This window comes from Epinephelus moara, chromosome 11 (assembly GCF_006386435.1).
Source record: "Epinephelus moara isolate mb chromosome 11, YSFRI_EMoa_1.0, whole genome shotgun sequence".
Lineage (NCBI taxonomy): Eukaryota > Metazoa > Chordata > Actinopteri > Perciformes > Serranidae > Epinephelus > Epinephelus moara.
The window spans coordinates 26979228-27003913 of NC_065516.1; the positions used below are offsets into that span (position 1 = coordinate 26979228).

The window sequence follows — 24686 nt, forward strand, 5'->3', positions numbered from 1 at the left end:
TAATCATTGATGCTCCTTTCTGCTCTATCTGTGCTAGTGTGCCTGCTGCATTCTCATGTTATGACTGCCTTTTGTTTTGAGATGTACGGAAAAATCTGTGTCAAATGGGAACGCCTGACAATGTTAGGGTGACAATATAAACACAAGAGACAGAAAGAGATAGGCTACTGAAATCAATGTTTATTGAAATCAGTGCTTTGTGGTTTGGTTTAAGACACAGTAGCTTCTGTACAGTAGTTGGTAAAGTTGTTAGGAGACAATAAGCCTTTTATATGAGGCATACAAATTAGATACTGATATAAATTCTCATCACCTCGTGTTTGGTTCAACAATCCAAAATCCCTGAGCAGTTTCCATTGTCCTGATATTTGCTTGATGCAAATATTACTTTACCCTTTAAATCAGTCCTCTGTCAATGAGAATCATCATGGACATCATTAGGCCTCGTCTATTGCCATGTCTTAAGTTGACTAACTGGCTCTTACAGGTTTGTGTGAGGATCACTCGGCCTTTCTTAAAGTTGGAGTGTGGGATTTATACATTTAAATGAATGTCCATTACATTCAAGCACTTGCCAGTTGAGTTCACACAATGCTAAATAAGACTATCGCTGTCAGGGAAAGCTCTCTGTATTTCACAGTATACCAAAGTTTTGGTGTCAGGTGTCTGTGGCAACTTTACGGACAGAGCAGCAGCTGGGAGTATGGCCGAAGCTATGGGGGAAAATCCTAAGAGGCGTTCAAGAAAAGTTCCTGGGGGGGATGCTCCAGGTAAAAAAGAAAGTTGGCGTTCAAAGGAAGGATTAAAGTAAAAGAAAAAAACATGCGCAGAGATGAGGTAAGCTCACCTGCATACATACGTCATGAGCTCGTGTCAACAGTGTTTATGTAATTACTCTCACTGCCAGAGGGGGGAGACTGGAGTTCCGCCTTCATGCTTTAATATACAGCAGTGGTCCAGATGGGGATAGGCTAACCCAACAACAACAACTGCTCCAATACGTGTCTCAGATAGTCTGCATGTTTCCAGATGGACTTTGCCAATGCTTTTCATGACTCAGATTTGGTTCCTCTTCGGCACTAGATTAAAATTGCATTATGGAAAATTGGCTTATAATCAGGTGACTTGGCACCTTTTAAAACATTTCCAATGATCTGTGTGCTCAAAATACTCTTTTTTTTCACAGGAAGCTAAGCTCCAGAGTTATTAGAACATGCTGGTACCAGCCTATAAAGCCAAGTCAATACACTGTTTTTCTTCAATTCATTTTCAAAGATAGCACCACACCAAGCATCATCCACATCCAAATTCCCATGCCCAAATACAGACCCTTTCATTAAATCTAGCCTCCTCCAGATTTCAGCACCAGTACTCAGCCACAGCACCAGCTCCACATTCAGCTCCATTCCCAATACTGCTGTGGCCCTTTTCTAAGTGCCAGAACCAGCCACAGCCCCATTCCAAGCACCAGCTGCAGAACCAGCACCATCCTCAGCCTTCTCCCAAATGCAAACCTGTACCCCCCACTCAACAGAGCTCCAATCTCCTTCCTAGTCTCAGTCCCAACCATAGTCCCAGCCACAGCCGGGGCTTCCATGTGCGACTGACACATAAATAACCAAGCCTGTCCGCCACCCAGGCAAATTCAAATGCACCTGTCAAAGTGATGAAGCACCCGCCCGCAGGGAAGCATTGTTTACATTTTCACTCCACTCTTCGCAAAAGTGAGATTCTAATTATTTTCCCACTGTAAATTAAAGCCAAGTGGGACAGAACTACAAACCAAAATGATCATGGCAGTGGCAGGAGAAAACCCCGGCCCTCCTTTGTATGAACTGCGTGAAGGGTGGGAAGCTGAAGGAAGTGTGTGGATGGTAGACGGAGGGAAGGTCAGCAGCTTTTGTCTTCAAGTGGGGAGATAGCGAGGGAGACAGAGAGGGGAGAGAAGGGAGGTACAGCGTTCACACAGGCTGTGCGGCAAGTCTGCTTCTGTTGTGCTCATTACAGACAGGGTCTAGAGAACTTCAACCAACTGGAATACATTATGCCCTCACATTTCATACATAATAATGTGCCAAAAATGTGCTGCATTATTTTTCATACCAATGGACACGGAGAGAGAAAGAAAGACAGAGAGAGTGAGGTAAAGAGACGCAGAGAGAGAGAGAGAGAGGGGAAAGATTTAATTAGTCCATGGGAACATGCAAATGGAAGGTAAAATTAGACAGAGGAAGGGAGACCTGGGGAAGAGAGAGTACATGAATGGTAATGATGGCTATCTAGTTTGGATCAATCATTAAAGGATCAGGGGGACTGACAGGCCTGTTCGTGCCCACGCCTTAGGCTCCTGTCCTGGACAGTCGCCAGCCCGGCTCAGTCTGCCTGGCTATGGAGACTTCTCCTTCTCTCCTCCCTTCAGTTCAGTCACACACACATGAACATACCACATGTACTCATATATTGCATTCAAACACACATGTATACTCACACTCCCAATAAAAGCTTAATATTTAATGCCTATGGATAACTCGCTCTGGGGCCTTGTTAGTTTGTGTTTATTAATCAGTGATGCATCCCCCCCTTCTGGTACTGTTTTTACAATGGAGGATTAAGGCACGCATGGGTTGACTATGGGTGACTTTAAATGTGCTCCTGAGGCATGTGTTTGGTTCCCATTTTGACACTGTGTTTTGATTATTAGTTGAAAATGGCAAAGTTTGCTGCATGGGGTCACGGGGTCAAGTTGGGAACTGTTTCGGCTGTCAGCAGGGAAATGTCCTCTTTTAATAATGGTCAGCTCTAGACACTGTGTTTACGTCTGACATGTCAAGAAATGGAGGAAAATGTCAGACATCGATATTTGTGACAGTCAAGGACGTGTGAGACAAGTATATAAAATACACTGTAGAGACAGACGTATAGTTATTACTAGACCAGTCTGTCACCCGGTGGAAAATTACTATTTAATTCCCAGAATCAGCCTGCCCTCTTTTTAGCTGTTAGTTGCAAGTTTAAATCCTAATTTAGGTATGAATATGGGTCACTTTTTTATATATAACACAAAGGAAAATCCTTTTTAGAATGTAGTGCATTTATCCTTTTTATCTCCGAGGCAGTGATGCCTATTTGTTGGCCTCAAACTAACACAAACAGCAAAGGAATTCCAAATCCATCTCTTGACAGACTTTATATTTGCACACACTTGAATAAACGTGATTGACAGGTCAGTCGAATTTTATTACAAGTCACAGTGCATTTTTAAAAAGAAAAGCTTTCCACAGGCGCCTGTATTTGAGTGCTGATTGCTTTTATTCTGCATTCATACGTGGTATGGTATGATTCGGTTGGTGTGAAATCGCATCTTCTCCCAGAAAGACAGACAGACTATATTTGTGAACCATGGAGCCATGTCTGCAGCTGTGCCATCCCCACTTCCTGTGCCCCTGTCCCTCCCTCCCATTCTCTATGTGCATTTGCGGTAATGTCTACAAATCCTGAAATTTATGTCCCTGCTGGAAAACATGGTTTGCCGTTTATAGTCCTCCGTTAAAAGAAATAAGGCCCGTCTCTCCTGATGCAAGTCAAGGGACTGATGCAGACTCTATCAGATTTCTAAATACAGACCCCGACAATAAATCCCGGCTTGATTGGGTTTGAATTGGGTTAGCTCACTTGAATGCTATCTGCTTAACCCACAGCTGGCCTGTCTGCTCCATGCAGGCATTGAACCTAAATCAGTCACTTAGTGCTATCAAATGGAACAATGGTGGAGTGGAGAGAGCACTCAAGCTAGGGCTAGAAGCCAGGCTAGCACCATAACGCAACACAACAGACCAGAACAGAGTAGTGTAGAGCAGACAGGCCTTCTAATGCTCTTTCCTTTTTGTGTCTCAGCAATGATGCATCCTGAGAGCCATGGTGCGTTGCATGAAATGGCATCACCCAAACCGAACACACAAACACCTTTTCAAGCTTTTGTCTAGTCTTGTCAAGTGGATTTCACGTGCTAATTAGCGTAGGATGGTGGCATGGCTAACATCAAAAAAATCTATTTTCATGCAAGCCAAAATACATAAACATGCACACCATACAGGGGAATTTAAGCAGGTGTGTTTAACCAAAGTGACTTAGAGTACAGAGGCTGAATCCATGGTGTTTCTATCACCACTGTACAGCTTGGTTTATAAAATCCTGGACTGGGGCCTCAACCGGGTCATGGGCACACTTCCTGTGACCAGCACAGCGGGAAAGAATGTTTTCATACTCAGTTCCACATTCGTGACTTTAAATGTTTGTGATCCCTTACTGTATCACGAGCACGCTGAGGACCACCGTATAAGAAGAGCTCTTGGATTTTCTGCACACTCCCACTTGTGTTTCCTCAAAAAGGGGAAAAAAAGCAACAAATCAACATACACACACTATCCAAACAGACTGATTGCTGCCTAGCAGAGGTGCTGATTACTTAAGGAATTCAGGTAATCAGTTTCCCCCAGTGTGGGCCGAGGCCAAGCTAGAGGCAAGGCGCAGTTGAGGCGATTTCACTAATGAGCGTCTTAATTAGCGTTGAAGAGATGCATCCCCGCGTCCCCACCTCCCCCCCTCGCACACATGCACACCTTCTTTAAATGTTCTTTACTAGTCGTCTTTCTCTCTGCACCCGTGACTCTTTGACATTTTGACAATGTGGTCCTTTCTCCTCGTGGGGGCTTTCTGGTTTGCAGTTTATGCAATGTCTCTAATTACAAGTGGGGTAATGGCTCCCACTGTTTTCTCGGTGAAGTGCCTAGAGTTGTGTTTGGCTAACCGTTTTTAAGTGCGGGGTGACAGCAATGCATTGCCAAATTAAACCTCTCCTTCAGCTTGACCCTGCCACTCATGGCCCGCTGAATGAGTTTGCCTTTTTCCCTCTTTCTGTATTTTTAGACGAATCATAATTACGCAGCCAATTAGGGGGTCACCTTGAGTTTTAGAAACTACTTGAAAAACTTCCTCCTCTTTATTACTTTAACTGTGTGTGAGTGTGTGGCTTAGTGTGTGTGTGTGTGTGTGTGTGTGTGTGTGTGTGTTAGGTTTTCACTGGTATTAGTCTGCGGTATTAGAGTTAAAGTTTGCAACAAGGCCTGTATGGCTCCTCATAGCACATGCATGTACACATACAAACACACTAAAACATTTAAAAAGTGTTTCACATACACACCAGTGAAACTATGCGCTCACATGCGTGCTTTCACCTGGGCCAAGTATGTGTAGTTATGTTATTAAGACCTACCTTTTCCTGCTAGTCCAAAGCATGAATTTGGGATTTATGTCAGAAAAAAATAGTTCTGTCGTATTATTTCTTTATATTTATGTTTGCACATGGGTTTACAACTTTTACTTTTACCCAATATGATACATAAGATCTACCATAGTGCATGTGATCAGCACACATTCAAGCCTTCACCAGCAGACACTATCAGAGAGGGAGCGAGCTTCCATGATCTTCACACATGGATGACTTCGAGTTACATGACCTATATAACATGTTACACGCTCTGCTTGCTCCCCATGTCTCACCCTAATACAGAAGGGCAGCGCATTACAGGTGTGTAAGCCCCTAATACACACACACACACAAACACACATACATACACACATACACAAAGAGTCATAAACAAGCCTGCCACCAGGATTATACATATGTATACATGATCACAAACACAACCTGTCTCTTTACCTGCCACAGATCAGGCCCCATAGGACTCATGCACTACTAGGAATTAGTGTGCTGATGTACTGTATGCCAGTGGTGCTTATCTGGTGGCTGCAGTTGTATGTAATTAAAATGAACACAACAGTTTACAAGGTGAGGTTCAGGCTGATTTTAATAGGTTGTACATGGGTTTTTGATATTGGGTTGTCTCAATAAAATAAAGTTACCTGACATACAATTTGTGTGGGATTTTTTTCCCCACATGTGCGCATTGTATATTGTCACACATTCTCATTTTTTGAAATTTCTTTTTGGGTTTATTTTCTAACAGTACTGTTTAGCAGCTCGCCTTGGATATCAAACAAAGAAGAGTTTACAGTCCCAGCTCACAATATCTCATCATCTCCCTTCTTGTTTGTGCTTGATTAGGTGGTGGTCTATGACTATATCTGGACAGTGGAAGACCCCTTGGCAGGCTCTGCAGCCTTTAGTGACCCCCCAAGGGAAGGTGCACCACTACCAGAGGGCGAAACCAGCACCCATGTGGCAGTCTACACCCTGTACCTGAGCGGGCTGAAACAAAGATACAGGCACTTCCTCCGACAGCCGGATGGGGCTATCATTGAGGTGGGATTTTAACATATTGTACACAAAACATTTTGACAACATACTTGAATATTCCCGTTTACTGCTGGTGTGGAACACAAGTTTTGTTTTACAATATGCAGGGTCAATTCTTCCTTATAATATTGCCAGTGGGATTAAATGTGATGGTTTCTGCTGTATGAAAAGGTACTTTTAGAAGTACAGTGTATGAATTATCTGGCCATAAATACAGCACAAACCATATCCCGAGGCTGCAAAATCCTCTATATCTGTTGTTTTAATAAAGAAAATAAGTTTTAATTTCTACCTGCATCTAAAGATCTGTGTCAAAATAAGCATATTGACTGATGATAAGCTAAATCTTTTAAATAATAGGGCTTCGTGCAAGGTCCCTCTCTATATGAAGTTAGCAAAATAAAGAAAGGAGGACAAAGGGAAGGAGAGGAAATGGTGAGATGAATTGGAGGTTCACAAAACACTCCCTCCTTTCCTCTTTCTCTCTCTCCTCCCTCTCAAAAGACAGCAAGAAGGGGATAGGACAGACATGGAAACAGAAACTAGTTCCTTACACTGCTGTCAGAACAATAAAAAGACAACAGTACAGCTCTGTGGTCTGAACGGGTGAAGAACCGTGACAGATTTTCATTTTCTCCTCGGGTAAAACCAGAGTTGAAATTAGTTCTTCTTTTCAAATAAAAAATGACAGGATTTGCCCTGAGACACAAATCAAGACTTAGTTCATCATTTGACTGTTACTTACTTTAACTAAGTCAACAAAGCTCCAACAAAACAACCTTTCCCCTCGTCTCTTCTGCTTGTACCAACTATTTACAATCTGTACGGGATAATAAACACTCCAGCACCTCATCCTTTTTAACACTGATATGACTTATGATGAAATGTCATCTTTGACAGCAAAAAAAAAAAAAAAAAGAGGACACAATGCTGCCTCACTTTGCCGTGCATTGTAATTATTGCAGCTTATATTTAGCTCCTCGTCCTTCAAGTCCCTGCAAGACAGGCAGGTCAGAAACAGACTGAATCACAGATTGTTGCCTAATTAAAAGTAGTGCTTTGTGACTCCTGCTGCAGTAGCAAGAAGTCATTCCTTTCCTCAATCATTCTGTCAGTCGCCCAAGAGCAACCTGGATCATCCCAACAAAATTAATATTTTTGAAGTTTGAATGTCAGAGGAGCGAGGGAGGGAGGAGGGTGGAGGGGGGGGTGTATGCGCTAACAATTAGCTCTGAGGCTCTTTTGCGTTCTAATGGTTCTCCGTCATAATTTGAGTGATGGTGAGCTTATGTGAGTAAACACACAGCATGGTATATTTATTACTGGTGTCGCACTGTCTGGGTGTGTATGTGTGTGCATGTAGCCTCTAGACCTGTGCATAGCAGATGAGACATCTGGGTGGATTGTTCGTAGCCAAACAGCACACACTCATTGACACAGGCAAACACACGAGGATCTCCACTTCCTGTGGAAAAATGTTATTATGGGATCCACAAAAAAAACAAAAAACAGAGACACACAAATATGGGTGCGGACACAAATTTACTACAGCCATAACCCTGATACACAAAACATCAGCTCACTGAGAGTTAAAGACTGAATTCCTGCCTTTTCTACTGTGCTGACTCTCCATTCTTTATACTGTGAGGGGAGTTTCATAAAGGCCACCTTAAGTGAAAGATAGGTGTTACTGTCCTTGGAAAACACACAAACACACACACACACACACACACTATCTCTCTCTGTTGCTCTCTTTTCTCACACACACTGTGTCCCTTGGGTGTTGCTGTCTGTTCCTTGCAACTTAACAGGCAGGGACCTCCAGTAGCAAGAGACGCCGATGGCATCCTCTTTCACCCGCTGGTAGTGGGGAGCGATAACACCGACACGCAGCGTCGCCGAGAGAGCACTGTGCCATTCCCCTTCGCCTCACAGCGCGGACCCCCACTTTACATATTCAAAACTAATCCTCCCCTGAATATATAGACTGGTTTTATGTATAGAGCAAGATCCAGGAATCACCAAAGGGCATCCCCAGCACTCGGAAGAACACTTGAGCTGATTTTATTAGTGCTTTATATAATTCTGGCAGCGATACACACACTGCGACACGGTGCTGTGTACAAACTGGCCTTCAGATGTAAGGTGACAGCTCCTCAGAGAGAAATAACAGCCGTGCAGGCACTTCGACAAAAATTAAATAGATAAAAAATATAGAATGGAATAGAAAAGGGCTGTGCTATGAGATGCAGTGACCACAGTAATGCAGAGAAGTTCCCCTCTGTTCTTAGATTTATGACATTTTAAAGCAATTTTATGGGTTTTCCTGTATAGGCTTATTACTTTATTCACTTATCCGAATAATAGCATGTTTTATGGTGATGTGGTTACACTGCCATGTTACTAGCCTAAGTATTATGTAGCTTGAATCCTGTTTGAGCAATAAAAAAAACTAATGTAATTTGTTTTACTTTAAGCCAAATATGCTGAGGTGTATTTGACATTTCCACAGAGGCTTTATTGCAGCATGTCAGCATACCATTACTTTTGTTTTTACATTTCAATTGAAAACACATTTTTTCCCCTTTATCACTATTATTAGTAGTAGTAACTACAATATATTTTACATTCTGTTTTGAAGTCTTGATTATAGATGATACCTGAAATAGGAGAACGACAGTGACAAAAAAAAAAAAAGCGTCGTTTGCCTGTGTAATAACATGACTCCATTCTCTGCCCCAGTTAGTTAAAAGCCTAATCCTACTTAAGAAGTCTGTTTCCATTTACTGAGGAAATATTGACGGATGGCTCATTTCCTTTAAAGAGCTCTGTTTTCTCAGGCAGTGTCCTGGACACTGATGCCCCGAAGGACTTGCTCCTCCCTTAGACTAACATGACCACAGCTTCAGGGGCCAGCTGTTTTGCATAATACCCACAAATTTACATCCAAAATTTGTCTAAACGAACACCTTAAAAAGCAAGTCCTGGAAGAAGTGCCCTGAGCTATAGACACTGTTAGGCACTGTTTGAAAGGAGCAGAACAGTGAGGTGTGTCCTGTTTGATTTGCCGAAGACTGAGAAACTGAGCAAGAGTCATGAGAAACGAAATATTTCTGTTGTTTATTCAGCCATTATTGAACCAGCACTGTTGACTGAAAGTTTTTTTTCCTCTTCTTCTTTCAGTGTTGCATCGTTAGCAAGAAGTAGGAACGGAGTGGAAGCAGAAAAGTCTGAGTTGTGGCTGTGCAGTAAAAAATATAACCATAATGAAGTCTTTATTGACTTGCATATTGAATTCTGTTTAAAGAAAGTTAATATTAATGATCCATCATACGCTCTCATTCAGCGTGTTGCCCAAGGCAGGTGTTTGTAATATTGACCATGTTGAAGGAATCTTCTCGCTGAATCACAACAATACAAAAAGTTAAAGCTGCGTTCCCATCAGTGTGCTCCAATAAAAGACATTAAAGGTAAAGTGAGGTGTAGCTTTTCAAACACTCATTACCTATAAACAGATGTTCCCCAGCTGCCAACTCGCAAAACGCACTGCTGACAACAACTGTTAGGGCCGAAATTATGCAGGGAAATGCATCTATATAACCTAGGACCTTCAGAGAAGGCCTCATAACCACTCTGTCTGAGGAAACAAGATGGCTGATGAAGAAATTAATGCAGGCAAAGTCATTATCTTCCCTCCTAAAACCACAGTGGGTTTATGTCCCCCTGTGTCGTTTTTTCTCCGGGGCTAGCATTTAAGTGTCGATGGACTTATAAAAAGATAGGACAAGCCAACTGTGCCCCTTTTGTCTCCTTTCCTCCATATGGGAGGCAGCAGCATATGCAAGAACTGGCTCAGCTTCTGTAAAACTTCCATTAAAGATGCACAACTAAGGCTCTGCCAGCTTGAATATTACCTCTCTCCGCAAATTATTTATGGCTCGGAAAAAACGCTGATGATGAGCATCTCCAGCGACTTGTATAAATAAAAACACTTTTCTCGGCAATTTCAGCTGGGCTTTTTTTTTTCTCCTCTCTCCCTTTTTGGGGGGGATGTGCTTAACCATTTGTAGAAACAAAAGGTATGCAGTTTATTCACATAGTAAGGTTTTAACTGTATCGCATTTAATTATCTTAACCTCAGCAGGGAGGACTGTGTTGTATTATGCATGGTGTGTATAATTAGGAGAGCATATCCCCTTATAGTTTGTAGATTTTTATAATAACAGTGGCAAAGCTGAGAAATAGGATAATAATGACAGATGATGACGATCAGAGAATATGAGAGATGGAAAGCCGAGCTGTAAAGAGCACAGAGGATTGTGCTTCCTTAAGGGACACCTCATCATCGTGATATGCCATCAAATCTCTCATTAACAAGGACCTCTTTGTCTTGTCCTTTCATGACTCAGCCCACCGTCCGTCTGCCCACAACCACGACGACGACTCTTCGCCGGACCAATATTGACCTAATTTAGCATGCAGAGAATATGAAGAAGTTAACCTTTGGAAAAAAAACACCTTGCAGCAACATTAATTGACAAACCGCATCAATTCTCCCTCCTGCCCCTCTTTTGTAATTACTCTGCCGCACGTTTGATTGCCGCTGCGGAGCTGAGGACCCACGCTTCATTTGCCGTGAGGTCATCGGCAGCCCTCAGAAATATGAATATGATTTATACAGGAAGTGAGTGTGCTCTGTATTCTGTGTGTGTGCTGTCTTTTTTTTTTTTGCATGTGGTGTGTGTGTGTGTGTGTGTGTGTGTGAGAGAGAGAGAGAGAGAGAGACAGTGAGCACAAGAGAGAGAGAGGGGGAATGTCCTTGGCTACGTACTGTATGTTGCATGAGGAGATTAATGCCTCCCTGGCAGCCATATCTGCTTAGCAGGAGGACTTCTCCAAAGTACACCGCATGTAATTATCTGGCAAGTTTATACTAGTTTGAGATAAAGAAGCACTCTGTGGCACATTTTTCAAGTTTGCTCAATTGCTGCTCTATCTATGTAATTTGCAACTTTAGAAAAGTGCCAGCGTACCTTTCTGACAGGACGACTTGATGCTGTTATGAAATATAGAGCTGAGTGCGGAAAGAATGCAAAAGTAATTTTGACGTATTGTGTTAAATTCGCAGTCATTATTTATGTAGCGCAACTTCACTGAGTGAATTTTCCTTCATATATTTATGGTAAAAAAAATACGATTTTTTAAGACAATTTTACAGTCTATCATTTCATCGTGGCTATACCAGTGAGATTTAAGTTGTATTTCATATCACTGTACATAAGTAGGCCAAGCCAGAGTTGTGAGAGCTGTTTCCCCTCTGGGACTGGAGGTAGTGTGTCATATAAAGTCTCCATTTCTGCTTCTCCTCCAAGTTCACTCTAAGCACCAGGACAGTCACAGAGGTAGAGACTATGCATGACAACACTACTTGCAGGCCTCGAGGAAAAATAGCAGTTCTCCTGCCAATCTCAGTCACTGTCATCCAAGTTCAACCTGTACTTTGAGATGCTTGATGCATATGGCCCCTGGGGTCTCTCCGGAAACAGTTGTTGCGCTGTTCATTTATTGTTTCCGTTCGTACTGACTCGCGCACGTGTTTTTTTTTTTTTTTCTGAAGGTGATCGGTGACATGGAAGGGGTGGACAACGCAACCAGGATGGTGCCCTGCGCCAGTCAGGGCTCAGCCAATCAGAGGGAGGACAAGAAAGGCGCTGGTGCTCCACACCAGCTACGGAAACGGAAAAAAATATTTGGGCGTGAGTGTTGCATTTAAGAGCACATATTTACAGTGGTTGTCTCACACACACGTGTCCCTCTTACCTGTGCAAAGCTTTGCTACTTGCTGTTTGTTGAGCAGAGTTTACACAGTTTCACCGGGTGTTTCGTTCCCTCAGGGTCTCATCGCGTTGAGCCGGTAGGAGGAAGCGGGTGTGGCTCCAGTTTTGCTCTGCAAGACCTCAACCAATGATATCAAAGCAAAGGGAGAGATAGGACTCTAAACTAATGTAAGTCATCATATCAACCATCTGTTTTGACTTGAAGTCTCTGGAATGTACTGCAGTAGTTATTACGTTAGTGGAATACTTGAACAATTTGGGGCTCTTTGTGAAGTTGTATATTAAAACTTTTATGAACTGAACTTTTATTCTTACTTTAAAAATGCTGTATTGCTGCCATCAGCTGGAAAATGTACTTTTCAACAGCTTTTTCCAGTAGTAAAAAATGCATGTGAGTACTGTTTACTTCCTGGCATCTATACCTTTTTAATGACTAATAAAATGCTTAACATAGTCAAAAAAATAAACAATGGAAGGTTGACTCATCAGAATAACAGGAACTAAACACAGTACTGTAAATTATATAATTCTTGCATCCCTCTGCCAGTAAACATAAACAGTATGTGTGAACTGTTTGTAACCTGATAAACAATGTTCAGCAACACTTCTAATGGATGCAGGTCGTTAGGTGTTCAGCGCTGCCTCAACACAATGAAAAATGAAGATTCTAAAAGTCACTAATCAGAACACGAGTGATAAAATATCAATATTGGCCTCACATTAAGCAGGATAATATTCAGGCCAGCTTGATTTGTATTGAATATGTGTCTGCTAGCCGGTGCTCAGTGTAATGAAGTGGCTCACAAATCAGGCCATAATGGCTGCCTACTTACACATATTGCTTAATTAAAGGTTGTGAGCTTATTAGCATGTGTCTCTGGCACAGGGCGCGGGGAGATGGGAATCGGGGGGCTGATGTCGTTGAGGGCCAGGCTTTAAAGGTTTTATAGATAGCTAACCTATCATACTAAAGCCATGGCCCCCCCTCCTAAAATCGGATCTTAATAACCTGTCATTTTCATTGATGATCATTCGCCTTTATGGGCGGCCATTACAGATCAAGTTCTGGGTCTTGTTGGATGGCGATGGCGGCCATTCGTGTTCGTCATTATCAGGAACACACCTTACTTTGGCCTTGAAGTTGCTTCTCACCTCCATGTTTAAACCATCATGGCCCGGGGGGCGTGGCACACAGTGCATACGGACACACACATTCTCTCTCACACACACACACACACACACACACACACATATAACGTCTCTGTTTCTGATCCTCAGAGTGCTGATAGAGACACGGGCCTTTCCAGCCAAAAAATTTAAAAGAATTAGATGAGATTTTTAGATTTATCAGTCCATCTGTGCTGTAAAATGACTAAAGCACAACATGTTGGCGTAATTCTACGGGGAATTGATTGATTGTTTATCTCCACTGTGTGCAAACGCTCAACGGATAATGACATGTTGTTTTATGTGGTGTATTTTCAGCATTGGCAGGATGTGTTAGACACTCGTGTTGCATCCTGTCCTTCTGTCTGCCTTTGACACTAGCCAGAACCTATAGAGCTAATGCGCTCCAATTAGAGATCACTCCATTAACAGTGACAGTGCTACACCCCCCAATTCAATCAGCCTCCTAATGAACATTAAGCAGAGACGCTGCCTCTCAGAGATGACAGGAAGCTCTTCTCTCTCCCCATTTGTCCTACTTTGCTACCTCTCTCCATATCTGTATTTTTCTTATCCCTTTACTCAACTCTCTTGCTCTTTTTACTCTCTCTGTGTGTCTCGCTGTAATAGCACAGTGTATGTGTGATGAAGCAAAATCAGAAGCATAAATATCACTGTGGTTTATGAATCTGTTTGATACATTAATACCTTTATATAAATCTAAAATTTCTGATGTGTTTTTTTATCCTCGTGCTTTTTCTCTCGTGTGATGTTTTCTGAGAATATCGCCAACTTTCCAGTTCATCATCATCAAAACAATGCCCTGTGCAATATTCTCCGACTGGGCGCAGAGGGTGCAGATACAGCGGGGGCAAAGGTATTTCAACGGTTCAAATATTTGATTGTTAATGACAAACACCATTTCACCACAATTTAAATTTCAAATTGATCCCTAGGAGCAATTATTTCTGGGGGAGAGAAAACACGCCGCTAGGTCTCTGCTCCGCACATTTGCTGATTTAAGTTAAAAGAAAACCTTTTTGCAGAGCTATCATAAGGGAGCTGCAACTTTTTGAAGTAAGTGCCTGCATCTGCTTAGAGCCAACCCAACCTGGGGATGTTGCTGGAGAGTGAGAGAAGAGAGGGGGAAAAATAAAACATAAAAAGAAAAAAATAACACTTTGTCTAATTCTATATTTATGTAGCCCTCAGCTTGAGGTGTTCACATAAAACAGTTTGTATTCAGAAGTGCTGCGGTGATCGTTATGCTGCACGTTGAGATCGGCAACTCTTCGGGCACGGTTGGCGGGTGCAGCTCAGCCTGATTCATTTGAATTAAAGTTACCAACTAAATAAAAGGGATTCAAATTCCCACTTTTGCTGCTTTTTTTTCTTTCTTTTCAAACCTCTCTGATTGTTTTTTAAGGCAACCACTTTTCTTTTGATGAAGAACTTTATACATTTACTGTCTTTGCATACATGTCGGTATTTTCTATTTACCCAACTTCATTTATGGCACCTTTTTTGTTTGATGTTGAAATGTAATTATGTCTTGTAAGGAGTGGAAGAGCTTTGTGCTCTGATGCTTTTTTGATCAGAGAATATCCATCAGGGGTGTCTGATGACATTCAGCTTAAATGTGTGTATCTTAAATGTACGTTCACTAGACTTCTCATGTGTACATACAGTATTATTTATGTTCTGAAAAATAGCATCTTTTTTAAATTTAAAAAAACAAAAACTTTCAACTTTGGACTGTAAATAAATGTATGTTTAAAGGCTCTGTTCATTATTACATCTTTATTTTAATAATCTATACATCAACAACTCACCTCAGCTGTGAGATAAGGCCACATCAGTTACATCTGCTCACCAACACATCCACTGATCCTCTCCTCTGTGGCATGAATTTTAGTTGGCCCCAGCTATGCGTAACCTGCAACACCAGTGTTTTACAGTGGCATTTATGTCACTGTGGTAGAACAATAATATGCAAAACAGATATACATTCCAGACTTCTGTCAGGTTTCTCTGCCCAAGCTGTATTCTTCTCCGCTGACCCCGAACATGATTTCCTGGTGCTTAAGCCGTGGAAAACACACACGGTCGGGGTGTGCGGAGATGTCAACATCGTGCCATATTTCTGTGGCATCTGGATAGATCATGTGCCTCTCTGCACACATATTTATTTATTTTCCCTCTTCCAGAGCAGTGTCAGGGAGGCAGATGTCCTGCTCACAGGAAAAATAATTTGCAGTGGAAAAAAAAAATAGGGGAGGGGAGGTGGAGGAGAAAAATATATGAATATGCAAATCTTGTCACAGTGTGGAACCTTGTAATGAGTGGGAAATGTTGTCGCCATCTTTCATTATGCAGAGGTCATTGCTTAATGCCAGGCAGCTGGGCCCAGCTTCTTCTCTCTGCACTCGCACCCCCAACCCCCCCCAACCTCTCCTGTCATCTCACAGCAACTTGAACCAAACTACAGCCTGGCACGAAGCAACACAGAGGTCACGGACACACACACACACGGAGCGATACACACATATCCATACTCTAAACACCTGCATGTTGCTGTTAACAGAAATCCTTGCAGCTTCAGTTTTGTTGATCTTTTTTGTCACTTTACTTAAAGGATTAAGAAAATTCTTGACACGCTTACTTGATAAATAAAAAAATGTTGTCTTAGCTGTGTTGTAAATACATACCACACACACACACCACTAGTCACAGAATGCATGTTGCATGTTTTGTTCAGGAGAACTTTGCATATAAAACCTCACTGGCTCAGACAAAATGGAAATTGAGATGATTAAAAAAATGACTCACATCAATCCACCGGGTAGAATTTCGATGGATGCTCGTGTGAGAGTTTTACTTTTAGTTGAAAGTTCAAAAGTAGGCACAGCCGGCGCCGATCAAACCGTAGTTGTTGTTGTTCCTCGCCTCCCGTTTGATCAACCCTTTCGTGTTTTGTAGATTGCTGAGACAGCTCGCTGCTGCTCTGTCTCCTCTCGCAACAGCTTTCCTGAAATTTCCGCTGGCGTCTGCCCGACATTGAGCTATGGGGCTAATCATTAGGTAAACCCGTCTTCCCTCTCTCTCATGCACTCTTCAAATAATCCTGGGTTTGAATGCTAAAAATGTAATGAACTTCACGGTTCATTGTGTCTGACATTGCTTAATTAATGGGTGCATTTAAAGTACATAGGGCCCCAGTAATTGATTTATATGCATGATTTGCACATACAGCTGTTGGTTCCTGTAGGAGACTCATCACTCAAAAAGTGGCCGTGCTGATGATAAGCTGGCTAGGTAATATCAGGATGTTCTGTTGGCAGATCCAGCCCTGAGAAAACAAGACCAATTTATATGTTAACATAATTTCCTTTGGGATTATCAAGAACTCCTTTCAATTTTGACTTGGGCATTTTCATACCATATTTTGAACCAAACTCTTATAATAGCCTCAGTCTGGCAAAATATTTTGATATGGAGACCTTTTGCCTCCTGTAGCGTATTTGAATAAAATGTCAAAATTTACTTGAGAAACTATTTTCAGGAGGCTATGCCTGATGACGAGTTAGTTTCCTGCCACACAGAGCAATTAAACCTCCTCACGCCAGCGCAGCGCTTCAGCTTGGCCGTCTCTCTTTATCTGTCTCTCTGCCTGGTCGCCTTCCACACAGACAGCTTGTGTTGCTGCACCTGCCAGGACCGAGCTGGACACAGGCATCACCAACAAGAATGCCAAGTCCCTCTGTGGATCTGTGACCTAACGTACACGTCGTGCATTGGACATATTGTGAGTTTCAATCTGGCTTGAGAACAGACATTCCTGCTCCTGAATGAATGCTCTTTATTTGGTTTATTTGTAGAATAGAGGCTCTGTGTGCAGCTCTGTTGCTTGTGCACTGAGCAAGGTGCTGGGGAGCCAAACTAGTGGCATTAAACTAAGCATTCAACTCTACTGATTATTCATAATGTAAGCAGACACAGTGTGCAGGATGAAATTATCATCATGCAGGTTGTTTTGGCTGAACATCCTCATTCAGCAGAAGGAAGTCTGGATTATAGACATCAGATAACACTCTGTAGACTTAATCCATTAATGAACTAAGTGAAAAGAGTTGCTTTTATTGGATGACTCATAATTAGCTGGTGGTAATTTAGGTAGAAACCGGAACTGTAGATTGTATCTAGAGCAGAAATTTTACCTTGTCAGGTATCAGTAAGGCTGTTTCATCAGATTTTTTTGGAGTTCCAGTGGCCAGAATATTTTTCTCTTTTTTAAATCAGTGGTTCAGAGTGTCTTGCTGTACTGCTGTGGCTCAGCTGCCTATCTGTGACATGCAAAGCTTCTCAAATAACAATTTGTGCTTAGATTATTTCAAGCAGCTCACTACAGGAGCATGCTCAGACTCGCTAACAATACCTCTTCTGACTCCTTGTACATTTAAACTGAGATAACCAACGTCTGTCCTCGAACAGGCTGAAGAATTCTATACATCAGCCCATCCTGTTGCCACACCCAAATCAGTATGCTGGCAACTGAGATCTGAATCCAGAGGACATAATGTTATATACTTATCATGACTGTGATGTGTTCAACCTGTGTTTAAATTTCTTAAATGGAGCTCCCTAAGGATGCAAAATGAATTGCCATTTAAACTGACAATAAAGTTTTATTATATCATATACAGTGTAGACATAAAGTACATATAGTTTCAAACATCAGAGCCTTGACCTGAATATTTATTCTGTTAATGGTCATGTTAAAAGATCACTTCACCTAAAACTGGAACTACTTTCAACCAAAGCAACAGGAGAACTGTTGACTCAAAATTGTTGCTGTTGATTTGTAAGTAATTTTCAGATGCTGTGAGCGCCACAAATGGAATTCCATTTGCCTTTGTTTATTTAGGATAACATGGGAAAAGTTAAGATATGGATATCTCAAGCCCTGGGTGAATAAAACCCAAATTATCTGCATGTGCTGTTTGATACAAGTGAGGAAAATGTGTTGTATTTGTCATCTGGGTGAACAGACCCTATAAAAAAACAATCTTGACAATTACACTCTGGACCTAATTATAGTTGAAAGCCCCAGTTTTTCTTAATGCTGAGCCACCACCTTTGCAGCGTTAGCATTTAGCCTTCATTGACTGCGGCCTTTATGCTTAGTGCAGGCATACACGGTGTGGTTATAATTATTGTTTTCTGTGGAGATCTGGAGGTCGCTGGCCCCTAACCATTATTTGGTTTTGGACAGACCCTCTGTGGAGCTCAGATCAATCTCTCACCTAGAGAACATTCTAGCATATTTCTATCACCAGCATATTGATTTTTCCATGAGCAGGGCCCCCGTTGTGTGTGTGAGGTGTTTTCATGCACGGCACATAGGGGGATGCAGCCTGCAGCGTGCGCAAACACACACGCTTGCATGCTCTGTACACGGGCCGACACAAACAAACAGACACAGGTGCACACACACACAGACACACACACGCACTTTTTCATTTATTCATTTCTGTAGACACCCATAGGCATTTCTGTGTGTAAAATGCACACATCGGCATATTTAGTGGCTTTAGATCTCAAACACACACTCGCACGCACACACTTACACTCCTTGTTAAAGCAGACACCAAGTGAACCATGTCCTCTCTGGGGCCAAGTGTCTCGGTTTCTTTATTACACACACTAATCAATACAGACTGGCCTGGTGTTGAGGCCTGCCATCTTTCCATCTCTCCTCTGCGGCCTCCTTCTCTCACTCCTCATCCCTCCTTCCCATCATTCATCTCTCCTGTTCCTCCCTTCCTTTCATTCATCCACCCTTCTGTCTCTCTGCCCTGCGTTCCATCCATCATCACCTATCCTTTCATCTTACACTCCAACCATCACTCCATCTATCTGACTGTTTTGGTCCTTGGCATCTCTTTGATTCAGAGAGAAAGGAGAGCTAAAGAGGGAGAAAGACTGTGTGTGCATGTGTGTGTGTGTGTGTGTGTGTGTGTGTGAGAGAGAGAGAGAGAGGCCGCATTATTGTCATCTATAACATGACCGGACAGGGGAGGGTGATTTGGATTTAAATAATGTATTAGATTTCCAGAGCTACCATCCACAATGCCTCACAACACTATGAAACATAATAACTTAAAGGTACGCACGTGTGTGTGTGTGTGTGTTTGTGTTTGTGTGAAGGTGAAAGAAAGAGAGAGAGAGGGAGAGAGAGAGGGAGAGAGAGAGGGGCACAGTATATGAAATTGCATGTCTTTTAGATGCAAATTGAGCTGCGTGTAAAATGGTTTGATGCAGACTGATCGGGTCAAATTGTATTCCCGCTGTTGTTTAGCAATAAAGAAAAGAGTCTTTTATTGTCCAAGTGTGTTACAAACACACACAAAGTCAGGCTGCGGAGTGGAATTGGAGCTGAGGGCTTTGGCACCGGCGCTTTGAGACAAAAGAGGTGGCCGGGCAGAGAGGCAGAGAGGGAGGGGAGGAAGAGGAGGGAGGGGGGGATAAAAGATTGTGCTGGAATTTGTCTAAAGCCAATAATCATTCTGGTGCAGAAGAGGAGTACTATATCAGAGCGCCGAATCAATATCACATTACTTTGAGTATGGGAGTATATACAAGACTCATCAAATTGATTATTTTTGATGCTACAATGGCAGTTTCATTTGCCGGGGCCCTTGACAACAACTACTGTTCAATTACTGGGGCTGTGTGTGAATTGAAAAGGAAAAAAAAAACAAGACAAATGGATATTTATTTGACTAAAATAAAGCCTTGCCTGGAATAGAAATGAGGAATGGAATGTCACAGTCAAGCTCTGGTTAAAAGATGACTTGTTTCATCGGACATTGAAATTTCATGAATATATTTTCCAAGGGGCCTGGAAAAACAGAATTCATCATGAAGTTTGTACAGGCCATAATGTCACAGCGAAGATTAGTCAATTTCCTAATGTATTGTACATGTAACTGTGGCGCTGTTAAGCATACAGTATGCTTCTTGGTGGCTGTAGACAGACCGCCATGGCTTATATTGTTTCACAACAGTGTAGTGTGGGCAGAGGCGGATCTTGTTATAGGCGACATAGGCAGCCACCACCAAATATCAATAGAGGATAATAATGATAATAATAATGAAATTCTGGGGAGGGGTGCAGTGGAAGCTTGCCCAGGGTGCCAAACGTGCTAGTTTCAGCACCGATTTTGGGCCTCTTTTAAAATCAGTTAGAGCTTCGATTAAAACTATTCCGTCTACTGTCATTTTTTAATGACACTGATTGTTTTGTGCTGTTTCTTCCTCAGTGTTGATGTCTGCATTCTTAAAGAACAGAATATATATATAAAGAATGATTTAACGTCATCGAAACAAAGAAAAGAAATCATTTAAAAAGTCATCATAAATGGCCTGCATCCAATTTTTCCACTGTTTCATTCCCAATTCAAACTCTTTCTGTTCAGTCTGACCCTAAAAAAGTTGTCACCTTAAGTAACATCAGTCCAACTGTTGCTAAGAACGGCCTCCACCAATGAACTCCTTCCCTTAATGGCTCTAAGTCTTCAATATGGGGCCATCAGGAGAGACAAGGCGCAGCGGCTCCTTGGATGATTAAAAAGTCATTTCCTTAACTGTCCTCCCAGGATTTGCAAGCTTTTTTTTTTTTTTTCGTAAGAAAACATTAAATTGCTCCAATCAAGCATAAACGTCTCCTGCTTGTGGTGTAATTTGTACTGCTGTTCGCGTGGTGGGCGCTTATTTGTCATCCTTTTCCTTTGGCGCTTTTCCCAACCGCCTTGATCAACAATTAATGGTTGAAATTGCTTCCTTGTTACTTATAGCTGTGGAGACAGATGCGGCAATGCAAAAAAAAAAAAAAGAAAAGAAAGATAGTTTAATTGAACAGCAGAAATGTGTTAAGATCGGTGCAACTTTATTCATACAGTATTGAACTCATTCCTACTTGTCCTTGTACTTTCTCTGATAGTTTAGTCGTGCACTCTTACAGCATGATACATTGTGTTATTACAGAAATACAGCATCACAACAGCAGCAGCCTGCTCTTTCTTTCCTGTCCACTCTTTTCTGTTCCTCTCTACCTCTCCTGCTCTTCTGTCTCTCTCTCCCCCACTCTGTTCTTTTACACAATGACCTTTAGTGCTCTTTCCTTCATTGCGGGGACAGGCCCGGGCCTGGCATCTGATAGAATCAATATTCTATTATGATAGTGCGTGGAGCGTGTGGGGCTTTACAACTCCGCTGTAATAGTCTCTCTATTTCATCCCGTGGCAGCCATGGCCTGAGGGATCATCCAGGCTTCTCCAGGCTCTATGCTCCCAGCATCGCCCCATTTCCATTAACGTCGCAGGCCTCTGCCTACCAGGGGACAATCTGTGTGACCGATGGATGGGGTTGAGAAAGAGTCCAACCCGGGTGCAATGTGTGTCAATAGACTGTGTAATAGCCAGACCTGGGTGAAATGTTAGTTAAATGGCTTTCCAGTTTTAAAAGAAACAAGAGGGATACTTGTGCTATTTCTCTTATTTTATCTCGGTGCTTTATTCCACTATTAAATCTCCCTGGAGGTGAAATCAAACTAAATCAAGTAAGATGTGGAAACATTATATGACTGATAGGTGGGAAATATCCAACCCACATGAGGATGTTACCTCACTGGAAATGCTTTGATAAATTGACAAAATTAAAGCATCTTTCTTCCTGGTGTTCTTTGTTCTTACAGTGTGAGGCCGAGATTTTAAAACAAAAACTGCACTGGATGTGGACCTTGGAGCTGTGCTGCCCCCCTGCACTGCACTCCAGCATGTAAAACAGTTGTTGATTAGAAGAGTGTACTAGCATGGAGGGAGTGCTAAAGTGAAATGTTAAGCTATTAGAGATCATGGCACCAGGCAGACCCCCATAAAAGATTCATGCCATTACAGCTGCCTTTCTCGAATAATTAACTAATGTGAGTATTTTACTCAGCCAAACTCAGTTACGGTTTAAAAATCCTTTCATTTAAATGTCATTTGGGCGTGGAGTTTAGATGTGAATTCTTAATCTGGGGCAATAAACATTATGAGGTTAACAGGGCGCGCTGATGGAAACGATGTGGTGTCGTCCTGAGAGGCTTCCATCAAACCTGTGTTAGAATCCATTCCGCTCTGAAATGTCAGCATTCGTTGTAAAACACATTACAGTTTCTCTCTGTCGAGGAGTTGTTGGAATGCATAACATTTGTAAAGTCACAGAAGTCAAGAACAGGCGCTGTAAAGCTTATGGTCAGTGCAGAAGTGCCCTTTGCAGTCCTTTTAAACGCCCGAGCACTCACATCTTTTGGAGAATACCTGCAGTTTTTTCTCATCCTCTTCCAGTCCCATTTACTCGTGATGTATGTCTTTCTTTCCTGCGGAAGAGTCGTCCCTGACAGCGTTCATGTTCCTCATTCCCCTAAACTCCGCCCCGACCTCTCCATTTGATTGAGCGCTGGGCGACTGGAGGTGCGTGATGAGGCCCCGCTCGTCTCATATTCATCATGATGTAACCGTGAGCAACCCGGATCTAAATTACCTTCGTCTGGCATCATTCCAGCACATGCTATAAATGAGGTAATCGTCCTTGACTATAAAATTTGCATTTTCAAGACTTAATTGCTATCATTACATTTTTTGCGTAATTCTATTAATTTAACAGAATGGGGGATCAGAGGCTTTTTATGGTTATAATTTGCAGTAAAACAATGCATTCGCAAAGTAGGAAAAAAAGTCTTGAGTAGAAAAAGGGTGAGTGGAGGATCAGGACCACTCTGGCCTCTCATCATGAATTTCCATTATCCCTTTGCATTTTAAAAATACTGAAAAAACTAGCCTACAAATAAAAAAACTTGCACTAAAATGCAGTCAGACACAAGGATGTGTGTTTGTGTAGACCAGCATGAAAAGCTCTCTCGGGTTGTAGACAGGAAATGCATCAATTATGACCCATCCCCACATTGTGTGGGCTAACTGAAGCTTGTGTCTTAATAATGTCGGGCCTGGCTCTATTTTTGCCACGCTTTTTTAAATTACGCCTGCCTCCTTTGTGTACACATGTACATGATGTCAGCTGCGCTCAGTAGTGCCGACCCCAAATAGTATGGTGGAGAGCACGGCGGATGACACGGAACAACGGAGCCATCAACTCCCATTTATGCTTCCTGCAGTGACCTTGCCACAGACGTCTGCGAGGTTCACAAGTGCGCCAAGCTAAGTGCCAGCAACATTCTGCAACCCGCTGCACTTCCTCGCACTCTGCTGACCTTAAAAGTGTGGCCTCAATTTGGGGGAAGGCTGAAAACACACAAGCATTCTGCTCTTCCTTCTCTTTTGCACTTCTGTTGCAATGCCCTACTTTTATCACACTGCAACTATTCATAATTTTGATTTCACTAAAATGGATGGAGATTTACTGCACATGCTGCAACTCAACTCCAGGAGCAGATTTGCATATTTGTTTCAGTGGTGTTAGTTTTGTCAGATTAATGTGGTGTTCATATGGAATCAGGCAGACGGACAACACCTTCTGGATGGCACGGGAAAAACAAAACACTCATCAGAAGAGGTTGCAGTGCTGATGTTGCATGTTTGCAAAGAATGGAATAAAACATATCAAATAAAATTATTTGGTTTTTATTTTTTATGTTACTATTCCAGTAATGTCCAGTAACTGTCCCGATAGGCCATTTTTCTCCTTGTGTGAAGGGAAATATGTAACATCTGGCTGTTAATTCTGCCACGGTGAATTGCAAAAACATTTTAACTTAACAGTAAATCTGTCTACTGTTACCACTGCTGGCATTTTCTTTCTTGCAGGCCTCACCTACAGTAATTTAAATGACATCCGGTTTGCTGTTTACTATCTGTCTGAGTCCATGTGAACGATGCATGAGCCAGGAACCTGCAACACTGACTAAGTTTACATGCACGCTAATGTTCCACTATAATTCCGAATGTGACAGTATTCCAGATTTCCATATCAGGCCAATGCAGCATTTTTCCGATGAAGACACGTGGGATATGCTGGTATTATTCAGGTTTGAGGAGCATTCTTTGAACATATATGTAGCGCATTCAGAATATTCATCTCAACTAAGGTCTTTACCACAGTTTGTGACATATGGCCTTTTGTGCGTTTACAGTCAGCTCTGCATGATGTCATGGACTCAGTGTACATAAACCAACTCTCCAATAGTTTGCAAGGTTGTGAGGTAGAGATGCATTACCAAAAGAAAAGATCACGAAACCCATCTACTTTTAAACATTATAAAAAGCGTGTATATCAACAGTTTTTTGGATATGCACAAATATCGCAGC

At 42.1% G+C, this 24686-nt stretch overlaps 1 protein-coding gene across 1 annotated transcript in view; it reads left to right on the top strand.

Annotated features, from left to right (window-relative positions):
* ofcc1 (orofacial cleft 1 candidate 1) overlaps positions 1 to 23911 on the top strand; it is a 111276-nt gene extending 87365 nt beyond the window's left edge. The window contains exons 24-27 of the mRNA XM_050056735.1: positions 6125 to 6322; positions 11934 to 12072; positions 12211 to 12321; positions 23878 to 23911. Of these exons, the coding sequence (XP_049912692.1) occupies positions 6125 to 6322; positions 11934 to 12072; positions 12211 to 12284 (411 nt within the window). The 3' untranslated portion in view covers positions 12285 to 12321; positions 23878 to 23911. The remainder of the gene's footprint in view (positions 1 to 6124; positions 6323 to 11933; positions 12073 to 12210; positions 12322 to 23877) is intronic.
* The last annotated feature ends 775 nt before the right edge of the window (positions 23912 to 24686 follow it).